The 11,059-nt window shown below is 46.3% G+C and overlaps 1 protein-coding gene across 1 annotated transcript; it reads right to left on the bottom strand.

The window, feature by feature from the left end:
* Positions 1 to 6,795: 6,795 nt before the first annotated feature.
* On the bottom strand, positions 6,796 to 11,009 carry ZIC1 (Zic family member 1). Its single transcript, XM_059163832.1, has 3 exons — positions 9,301 to 11,009; positions 7,708 to 7,871; positions 6,796 to 7,034 (listed from the first exon to the last, which is right to left on the bottom strand). The coding sequence occupies exons 1-3, from the start codon at positions 10,280 to 10,282 to the stop codon at positions 6,837 to 6,839; spliced, it is 1,344 nt and encodes a 447-aa protein (XP_059019815.1). The 5' UTR covers positions 10,283 to 11,009; the 3' UTR covers positions 6,796 to 6,836.
* Between the last annotated feature and the right edge of the window lie 50 nt (positions 11,010 to 11,059).

The following is an 11,059-nucleotide window of genomic DNA, read 5'->3' on the forward strand; positions in this document are numbered from 1 at the left end:
TATCTGATGACAGGGGACCTAGGATTTCGACTAAAACACCCAAAGACAGAACTCTATAAGAGGCTGATCTCAAAATAGAATAATCCAGGAATCCTCCACCACTCCTTCCCTTTGTTTACAAGTTGGTCACTCCACCGGACAGGTTCTGTACTGACTCTGGAACTGTCAATACAATGGCCACAAAATATCATGCAACGTGCAGAATCCCAAGAATGTCACCAGTGCCTGAAACTCCTGATTTCTCTCTCCAAAGCCCACACTTTCCAGGTCTCTCAGTCAGGGCAGTTCCTCTACCAGTCATCAGCTAAGCACGTTTGAGCTTAACAAAAGTACATCAACTAGAGAGGTGACGAACATCATTTGGGAAGGGTCGATGTAAACCTTAGACCAAGCTGCTGCTAGCCCCCTAAATGGGTAAGTGGTGGCTGGGACACAGAGAGAGGAAGAGCAGCTAGGAGAAAGAAAGGAAAAGGGGAGAGAGACAGATAAGGGGACATTCAGGCCTATAGCTGGGCAAAGAGGGTGGGCGCTAAGAAAACCCCTACTGCCCTTTCCCCCCTCCCCTCATCTCAGACTTGGGCTCTGTTTAGGTACCAGATGAGTGGAAGGTACGTATTCTCCTTGGAACTAAGGGAGAAGAAGGGCCGGGGTGCAGGAGAGGACAGGCAGAGGGAGAATTCTCAGTGTGCTTGTCTCTTGGCTAGGGGTTGCGCACATCGCAGGGCACGACGCTTGGGATAAGGGAGACTCTGCCTGGCCAGCTCAGCTTGCGGTTCGGATAACAACGAGCGTAGGCTCGAGCCTACGGAAGTCTGCCTGGCTTTGTGAACTCACTTAAACCAACGCGGTTTGAAAACAAACACGTGCAGCTTCCTCACCGCACTATTTTGGCAGCCCGGCCAGCTCCTTTCACAGGCCCGAGCCTCTGAGAGGTTCCCTCCGCAGCCCGCGTGGGCAAAGGCGCCTCCTGCATATTCATCAGCACGTGGAACCGCGGGCCCAGAGCCGCGCATGCGTACAGCTCTCCCAGCCGCAGCCCCGGCCCGCGGCAGCGACTTGGAAAGCGCCCCGCGGGGCTGCAGGGTGGCGCAAAGGGCCCCGCGGACGCGGACCGTCCGGCCCTCTGTGGAGGTGCTTTGGCGAAGTCTTGCTGTTTCGCTCCCCCCATCCCGACACACACATCCACCCAAAAGCGTGTTTTTATATTTTCAGGAAATTCTCCATGACAAAAATCTCCCTTGACTCAGAGACTCGTCCACTTCTATTCTTTCTCTTGGTTTTACCTTCCTCCACAACTCAGTTTTCTTTGCGAGAAGCGAGGCGTTTCCAGGATAGAAAATTTTTTAAAAGGAATCAGGATGTGAGCTTCTCTCGCCCTCTTTACGTCTGTATGTTTTCTGTAGCTTAATGGGAATTGTCACACAAAGAATAGATTTACTAAGGTATCTAGCCTTCGAACGTCTGGTGGGTGGTGGTATTGTTGGTTTTTTTTTTTTTTTTTTTTTAAGATATGAATTCCATGCTTATATCCACGTTTAATAGTTGATTCTTGTGTAGGTGAAAATATCACTAAGTTTCACAACCAGTGAATTTCCCTGCATATACTAGAGATTCCTTGCAACCATCACAGGCACCCAAAATATTGTGGACAGATGACAGCAGTCGTATGTCTTTAGCATTTTCACAGCCAAATAATGTCATTTCCATACTAGATAGCTAAATCCTACTTTTTACTCTTGAAAAATCCACCTCGAGTATAGCATCAATTAGAAACTTCATACTGTTCTAGCTCCTTGCTCTAAAGTGGAAATAAACCATAGGAACTAATGCCAGAATTCGGCTTGCATGGTAAAAAATAGTTCCTGGTTTGGCTTGATCTTGTTTCCTCTTGCTCAGGGAGAGACTCTGGAGCAACCAGTCTTGCATAAATTAATGGAGGATATTGCCCATTCTCTGTGTATATTGCACCATTATATTTGCAATAAACTTTGAAGAAAAGACTCAAATGTGACATATAGAAAGTTATTAACATGTTTCTTTTTTTTCCCCAAACTAGTGATTATCACTTGAGAAAAAAATAGATTGCTGTATAGTTACCCTTATAAAATATTACTTTCTATATCTAACCAGTTTGAATGAGTACATATTACTGATGGTGATGTAAAAAGTTGTAAAAAGTTGAGAGTACCATGTGCAATATGAACCTTTAGTGATTAACTGGCATAGATGGGATACATCTTTTCATTGCCACTCTATTTTCAAGAATTCTAAAACCAGAGAGTGGTATCAACTGTGACCATCTTCATGGAAACATTTTTTTTTCCTAATATGAACACACACGTTCTAAGAACTAAACTTGATACTAGGAAGAAGCGAGAACTCTGCACCTAGAGAGGAGGAGATAAATTTGTAATTATTATTTCACGTTGAAAAAAAAAAAAGGAAAGAAATGTGAGTTGGGAATGTCTGAAATCTGATGGTTTCATATATAGTTTACAAGTAATCAAAAGCACCACAAGTTCAATGTCTTCCTTTGGAGTTTGCCAATAACTCCCCAAGCCATCTTAAACTGATGCTGCTCTTTAAGGACCATAGCCTTCTCCAAGCTGCTTCCTGGAAAGAGGTATGTTTTTGGTACTAACTATACCAGCACTTATTCACCAGGAGTCCAACACACTTATTGTATCTTGGCCCCAAAAAGGAGATGTCTGGAAGGTTCAGAGCTTGGGAGTGTAGTTCTGTTGCAGTCCTTTAAAAGTTCTGAGAAAACTTCACAATCAACAAATAAAAACATCTAAATGCCAGGCCCATCACCAAAGAAGGTTAGTGCTATTTTCATTGTCAGCTAAAGCAAAAAAAAAAAAAGATAAGCATATGGGCCAATTGAAAGGTTACATCTTTCTTTTGGAGGTGGTTTGCTTCTTAAAGGTTAACTTGAATGCTTGACTTTAAAAAATCAAAATCATCAGCTGCAAATGCTTAAAGCAGTTGGGGGTAGCTTTTGAAGAAGAAAACAAAGGATCTGAAATGTTTGAAAATTACTTAACCCCCATATAAATGGTGCTTGTATATTTATATGCTTACTCTGTAAATGTACACACACACATATCACAACTCATTTCTCTTCATTTCTCAAATATGATTGCTTATACTTAGGCATTTTTGTTGACACAATATAACTTTTTAATAACTTGTCAGTTGTTCTAATCACTTGATAGTACCAAGAATACAATGCAGTGGAAATATGAATCAGGATGGCTTTCTGCCTAAACCAAAATCCACAGCTACACAGAGAAACCAGCCATTTGCAGCATATTCAGCTCCTGCTAAATAGGGTCTAACAATATATCTTGCTGTTCACATTCATGTATTTCAAAACCTAATAGCCCATGAAGAAAAGTATGAAGAATACATCTCAAGAAGCAGACATTAAAGGTACCAGCAAAATAATAGACTACATTTAAGTTTGAAGCATTATTTTAAGCAACCTACATCATTAATGACTTTTTCTTTGTGGTGGGTGTTGGGGAAGAGAATGCATAATGGGCATTGGCATAAATACTGCCTTCTACTGTAAAAGTTCCTTTCTTGTGAGGGAGATTATTCACAAAAACACACAGTATTCCTTGAATGATTTTTTAAAAAATTATTTGGCCAAAGCCAAAAAAAAAAAAATCTTTTAAATGTGAAGTAGTTTTGAAATAAGTATTAACCCCTAAAATTTATATTTAAAATATCCTATAAATGATATATCATAGTATATTTAATTATTATACACAATAATATTAAAGTTAAAAAATCACATGAAACATAACAACTAGTGACACATTTATATTTCCAAAATTGAAGTAAACTGCTTTTAAGAATGGTCAAAGAAAAAAATGCACTCGTTTACTATCTTCTTAAATGTACTAACAAAGTTAAAAAATACTGTTGTTATTATCATAAATACTCATGGTCAGGATCCCAGACATTTTGATCTCTATGGAAAGGGGAAGGATTATTAATTGAGGTGTTTATCTTCTTTTCTTAGAGAGATGGAACTATCTTCATTCCTCTTTCTATTTTTTTTTTTTTAATTTTTGGGCTTAATGTCTAGTGTCACTTCAAATACTACACTGTTAATCAATCTGAAACCTCCAAAGCCAACTGGGGACAGCTTTTGATCTCACAAATTTTAGGAGCTAGCAGCATTTCTTGTTTAGGTGTTCAGCTTCCTTAAATCTCGCTAAACCTTGCAAGGTGGCGCTCTTTTCAGGAAAGGTTGATATTTACTCTTATAATCACAATAGTATTTTTTAAAAAGTTAACCACCACCATCTTCCAGTTTTTTATGTGCTACATAAACTGCACCAATTCCCCTCTTTCACCAATGAAAACTTTGTTGGCCAAAAGTGACAAATACAAATGGCAAGAGATGAAAAGGCATATCAACAAAGGATTTTTTTAAAAGAATTTAACGTTTTGATTTTGTAATTGGTCAATGATATACTCTGAAAAATTAACGTCTCTTTGAAATAGATGCCAGTATCTTAAGGGGTTCTCATACTTTTGCAGGGTTTCCCCCCTCTTACTTTCCTTTTCAGAGTCAGTATGGCCTATGTTTTCCTGAACACACATAGTATATTTAAAAAAGCAGGTCCAGGTTCGTCCTTGTCCACAGTGAGGTCAGTTTCTGCCTCCTGCTCTGACACATCCACACCCTTGCAGCTACAGCCAAGGCCCTGATTTGTGATCTCCCCTACGTTGTCTGCTTAATGGGGCGATCATGCAAGCTACAACCAGAGACAAAGAAGCTAGCGTTCCTACCAGCACAGCTAACTTCGAAGGAGCAGCATAGCTTGCAAATCTATCAAACTAAACTGCAAGAAAGACAATCTGATTTAGAGAAAAGGCGTTCTGCTACAGTCATTAAGCACAAGTAATTTAGATTTTTTATATTGTCTCCTCATTTACAAATTTACTGTATCAACGCCAGCCAATGGAACGAATTTCTTAAGTAAATGAGAAATAAATAAAAGAGATAGAAAGATAATCAAATTACAGAAAATAATTCTCTTCCCTAGATGTATTTTTGAAAGAACTAATAACAGTGGCAAAATTATAGGAATAATAACATATCATAGGAAGTAATTAATTTAAATTAGCATCACATTTGAAGAAATATAAGTAAACTGCTTTATGGACGTTTACTTTTGTACAAAGAAGGAAGGTCTGTAAAAACATGCATCAATATCCTGAAAATTAGTTATGGCCATAAATGGTTTAATTGAAGACAGCAATTTAAAATATGATATTGTAAATCTGCAACTCGGTTTCAGCCCAGAGAATTTAATTTGGGGGGCAGCGGAACCCCCTGCTTCAAGTTCATTTGCAACACTGCAGAGTGAGCCCCCAAGCTTCTGACAATTCACCTACATTAATACTGATGTCGCCTGTGCAATCTATTTTTGTTATTTTTATGGTTGTTATTCTACGTCTGCAAAGGTCATTTAAATTATACAGCGGCCGAAAATTTGTTTCATAAATTTTGATATAAATACTAATTACACCCTCTCGGAGAGCCAGCAGGGTAGCATTCATTTATCACGTTTATACGACCTGCAATGACAGAAAGGGAAGGCGAGGGACTCTGGAAAAGCTTTTCTAGAGACCCACTAATGCTGGCCGAAGAGGCAGCAGGTTGCTGGGGGTGAAGAAGAAATTCCTACCACAATAACTGAGATTTAAGAATCTTTAATAAGGTACGAAAGGTTACCAAACAGTTCTGGAAACTAAAGTGTACATACGAGTTTTTCTAGCCATAAATATTGAATAGCTGTAACATGAATAAACCGGCCCTTTACATGCGGATAAATATGGAAACTAGGAATTATATACATTATGTGGTTGTATCTTTTGCCAAAAGCAACGGACAGTTATAGTTTATATCTTTTTTAATATCACTTTACATAAACAAATGGTACAGTTTGACACGCAGATCCAGGCTCGTACTATACGAATTCTTGACAGGACGTGAAACAACATTTTACTGCACTAAAGTACTTAGACTTTGGGACGAGAAATGTTTGCACTTTATACAAAAAAAAAAAAAAAAAAGCACATTAATACCAATAATATTCTGTTAGGTCGACGTGGAGACTGTAATCGTACAAAGTAATTCACATTTTGGTACACATTTACTAGAACATTCTTGCCATTCAGTACAAACAGTTGGCTTTTGGCCGCCCACCCCCCACCCCCGCCCGCCCGCCCGCCCGGCCCCTCCCCCCTCCCCCAATGCAAAGACCACAACGCCACGAACCCACCCGCCCGCTCCAACCGAGATATAACTATTTACAGAATCCAACAGTACAGTTTTAAGCTAATAATTCTGTATTTACAAGAATGCAAAGTAAAACAAAAACAAACAAACAAAACAAGCCCAGAGAGCCTGTTCGATTTCCGACGAGAAACTGGCACTCGGTCGGGGTTGGCAGCACTCGGACAGGCAGCGGCCTTCTCCTCGACCACCCTCCCGCCCCTTGGCTACCAAACCTTTGCCAACAACAACAACAACAACAAAAAAAAAACAAAAACAAAAAAAGGAAAAAGAAAGAAAGAGGAAAGAAAATAAAGGAAAAAAAAGGGAAAAAATATAAGGGTTTGGGGCTTTCTTTCTTTACTCGGTCCTGGGTCTATTGGCAGGTTTAAAAAAAAAATAGGACTGCGGTGTCTGGGGCGGGGGGGAGGGGTAGGGGGGCTGTGTTGATTCGCAGGGTTCATTCAGTAATATTTTGTGTACGTGTGTGTTCAGTCTCTTAAATAGGGTTTTGTTCGGTGTTTTGTTTCTGATTTTAAACGTACCACTCATTAAAATTGGAAGAGAGCGCGCTGTGGCCGGCTGTGTGGTGGACTGCGGAGGAGGAAGGCGACAGGGAGCTGGTGGTCGGGTTGTCTGTGGAGGGAGACACGATGGTGGGCGGCGTGGAGGACTCGTAGCCGGAGCTGGCGGCGGGCGAAGGCTGCGAGCCCTGCGAGGAGGATTCGTGGACCTGCGGGAATAAAGTCGCGTTTTTAAGGAGATAAAGAGCCCGCGCGGCGGCGGCCTAGGACGGGTGAAGGCCGCTTGCCGTCTCCCCACGCAGCGCTGAAGCCCCTTGAGCTCCTAGGAGGCCTGACCCGCCGGACTTAGGCTTGGTTGCCCGCCTCCGCCCTGCAGGGCTCCAGGGAGGGACAGCGCCTCCGGGACTCACAAAAGAAAAATAGATCTGGGAAGGGGAAGGCAGGATTTGAGGCAAGAGCCGGCGACGGTCCCTCCTGCAGCCGCGGTACTTTGCTTGCGCAGATTTAGGTAAGCAAATGATTAGGTCTGTGTGCAAGAGCCCAGCACTTCTGCCAAGGCTGCCAGTTACAATGGCGGCAGCTCCGGCAGAGTCAACGCGCTGGTACAGCCCTGGCTATCTCCCTACCTGGGCCAAATTCAGTCGCGACCTTCCTTCTTTTTACTTTCATTATTTAAAAGTAAACTTAAAACAACCTTGCGTGCCCTCATGACCCTTTCCAGCCCCCACCCCCTCTCCCCAGCCGCACTCAGCTAAGTGGAACCTTGGCCTTACTGCCTCCGCCAGCTCCTTCCACCACCCGGCTGCCACTCGCCGCTGGGCCCTGGCAGAAGAGCAGAGCGGGTCCTGGCTCAGAGGCCGGCAGCGAGAGCGTGGCGATTACCTTCATGTGTTTGCGCAGCGAACTGGGGTGCGTGTAGGACTTGTCGCACATCTTGCAAAGATAGGGCTTGTCGCTCGTGTGCACGTGCATGTGCTTCTTGCGGTCGCTGCTATTGGCAAAGCGTCGGTCACAGCCTTCGAACTCGCACTTGAAGGGCTTCTCCCCTGGTGCGAAGGCAAGAAAGAGAGAAGTCTGATAACAAATCCTGCGGCTATTTTTAAAATTTTAAACAATAATTAAAACAAATAAAAAAAATAAAAAGACAGCAGCTCAGTGTTAGTACTTTGCAAGTTCAAAAACCCGGGTCTTCAACAAAGTCGTCTATCTGCAGTGGCATTATAAATACCTGAACTACTTTAACTCCTAATCCAATTACATCCAGATTTAATTCTTTTTTATTATTATCAGTGATGCTAGTTTTTCTAGATCCCAGAGTCGCTGCAGGTCTGGCTGCTGGTTTTTCTGCCCAGAGCGATATAGACGACTTCGGGCGGCTTCTACCTAGCTCTTGCTTTTTAATTTTCACATTGAGAACTGATTCTCCTGCTGTTTTGCTCTTCTCTCCTCCCCCACCCCCTCCCCGACGCTCCGCACCCCCCTCGTCGCCTCCTCCACCCCACCCCACCCTCTACTCACACTCACATTTTATAAGGTAATCTGGGCCGAGAGCTCGGCGCCGCAAATTCTTCCTTCACTCTGGCTTTAAACCCCAAGTTCCAAACGCGCTTCACAGAAATCACCCAGGCAAACCAGAATAGGGAAGCAGACAGGATTCCTGGCCTTGCTGAAGCTAGGAGCCCGGAATGGCCGGAATGGCCTGCCGGCTCAGACTACAGTCTTGAGCTCGCCGCGAACTTTTCTTTTAACTGTTCCTGGCTGGTCTCTTTATTTTTAAAGGCTAATACACAGCATTCGGTGTTTTGAAAACTATTTCATAAAATCTAATTAACAACAACAACAAAAAAGACTTCTCTGCCTTCTGTTGACTCTCCCAACTCTTCAAGCTTACTCAAAAACAAGTCACTACTAAAACTGGGCTCTTTAAATATGCATAAGCCTCCGAAAGCTTCCTCAGGCCCAACTTATTTGCTTTCAATACCCACCCCCCGCCTTTGGTTTTTGTTTCTTTCTCTGCGCCTTCATCCTATCTCCTCCAATTTCCTTAGTTCCTTCATTTGACAACATCTTCACTAAGGTGCCTCGCGGAAGATGGTAGCCAAAAGCAAATGTTTAGATTTGTCTGCAGCTGGAGCTGCTGGCGCCTCCGCCGCCGGCAAGGACCGGCCACCTCTACTGGCGTTGCGCTCTGCAAGGGCTCCACAAAGCTGGGCTTGTCTTTCTGCACTCCCAGCCTTTTTTTAACCCTCATGTAAAAATCTATATTCCTAGATACCTCTTGTCCAATCCTCTCTATACCTCTTCGTAAGTTCAAGCCTCAAACTAAAACCAGCGCACGCTTTCACTGCCTGCCTGCTGGAACCTGACGCCCAGAACCAAGCATGGCCGGGTTTGTGCGCCCCGGCGGCTGACTTTTAAACTTCGGGTCCCAGGCCCAGGATTGGGGGTGGGGGCTCAAGAACAGCGGTTTCGTACCTGTGTGCGTCCTTTTGTGGATCTTTAAGTTCTCAGAACGCGCGAAGACCTTGCCGCAGCCAGGAAAAGGGCAGGGGAAGGGCTTCTCGCCCGTGTGCACGCGGATGTGGTTGACCAGTTTGTATTTGGCTTTGAAGGGCTTGCCCTCGCGCGGACACTCCTCCCAAAAGCAGATGTGGTTACTCTGCTCAGGTCCGCCGACGTGCTCCACGGTGACGTGCGTGACCAGCTCGTGCATTGTGCTGAAAGTTTTGTTGCACGACTTTTTGGGGTTGGCCAGCTGCTCGGGCTCGATCCATTTGCAGATGAGCTCCTGCTTGATGGGTTGGCGCATGTAACGGAAGAAGGCGCCAGCGCCGTGATGCGCGGCCATGTTCACGTTCATGGGCCCGTAACCGTGCAGCTGCGGCGCGGCATAATGCTCTGAACGCGGGCTGGTCACCTGGCCGTACTGTTCGGGCCGCGGGTACATGTCCCCGGAGAAGCCAAGCCTCATCTGCCCGTTGACCACGTTGGGCGACGCGTGGCCCGCCGCCTGCTCGTGAAGGCCAGGGAAGAGGAGGTGGCCCGCGGCGTCCGTGTGACCGTGTGGACCCCCGAAGCCTCCAGCTGAAGCAGCGAACAGACTGTGTTGGGCGCTGGCTGCAGCTGCCGCGTCGCCAAAGCCCCGGTTGCGGAACAGAAAGTCCCGCGTGGAGTTGAAAGCTGCGCTCGAATAGGAGCCGACGTGGCCCGGGTGGTGGTGATGGCCCAGGGCCGCGGCAGCCGCGTAGCCGGGGGCCTGCGACGTGAAGGCCGTCTGGCCGGCGGAGGCCAGCTCGTGAGAGCTGGGGTTGAGCTTGAAGGCGCCCATGCCGTCGGCGAACGGGTTGATGCCCAGGCCCACGTCGCGGTCGGCCACGTCGCCCGCCGAGTGGTGGCGGGACGCGCCAAAGGTGGTCACGCCGATCGCGGGGTACTGGGGGCCGGCGTCCAGGAGCATCGTGGCTGCTCGGGGCGAGCCCCGGCCTCCCCCGCCCCCCCCACCCTCGCCCGCCGAGGAGGGAAAATCAGGAGGAGGAGGAGGAGGAGGAGGAGGAGGAACCGGAGGCGGAGGAAGAGGAAGAAGAAGAAGAGGAGGGAGGAGGAGTCGACCCACCTCGCGAAGTCCTAGCCCGCAGGCAGCGGCGCGACGCGCCGGGACGCCCGCCTGGCCAAGCGCTGGGAAGCCGGACGGCTCCGGGCCGCAGGCAAGGCGGGCTCCGGCGCCCGCCAAGCAAACCCCGCCGGCCCGGCTCGCACTTTTCGCCGCTCAGTCTCCGCCGAGAGGACCCTGCGTCAAGGCTGCCCAGGCAAAGGCGTGGAGCATCTCAGCCCCCCAAAAAAAAACTTCCTCCCGGATTTGTAGCATAGAGGAATGTGAGCGCCGGAGCCGCTACTACTCGCCCTTTCTCCGCCTCGCGCCGTATGCCCCTCCTTACTTTCTCCACTAGCCCCTCGCCCTTTCTTTTCTCTCTCTCTCCTTTCTCTCAGGCTCGCCTTCTCGCTCCTTCACTCTCCTTTTTCCCCCTCTGCTTTTTGCGGAAAAAGGGGAGGGGGGAGAAAAAAGAAAGAAAGAAAAAGCCAAAGAAAAGGCGCAAATCATGCACAATATTGTCTTTTGCGGTTTATCTTCCTGGGGAGAAACTTTCACCTCCTCAGCCGGGCGGTGAGCGCGAGACTGATAGCAGCAATCATTCCTGCAGATAAATGAATTGAAAGGACGACACCGTCCCCCCCT

The sequence above is a fragment of the Mustela lutreola genome, chromosome 2 (genome assembly GCF_030435805.1).
Source record: "Mustela lutreola isolate mMusLut2 chromosome 2, mMusLut2.pri, whole genome shotgun sequence".
NCBI classification, from domain to species: Eukaryota; Metazoa; Chordata; class Mammalia; order Carnivora; family Mustelidae; genus Mustela; species Mustela lutreola.

What these genes read in the sequence shown, in the direction of transcription:
- ZIC1 (XM_059163832.1), bottom strand. Translation starts at nt 10,282, where the DNA reads ATGCTCCTGGACGCCGGCCCCCAGTACCCCGCGATCGGCGTGACCACC. An exon ending in CCACAAAAGGACGCACACAG is followed by an intron (nt 7,872 to 9,300) that starts GTACGAAACCGC and finishes CCTTCGCACCAG; the next exon opens with GGGAGAAGCCCTTCAAGTGC. An exon ending in CGCTGCGCAAACACATGAAG is followed by an intron (nt 7,035 to 7,707) that starts GTAATCGCCACG and finishes TTATTCCCGCAG; the next exon opens with GTCCACGAATCCTCCTCGCA.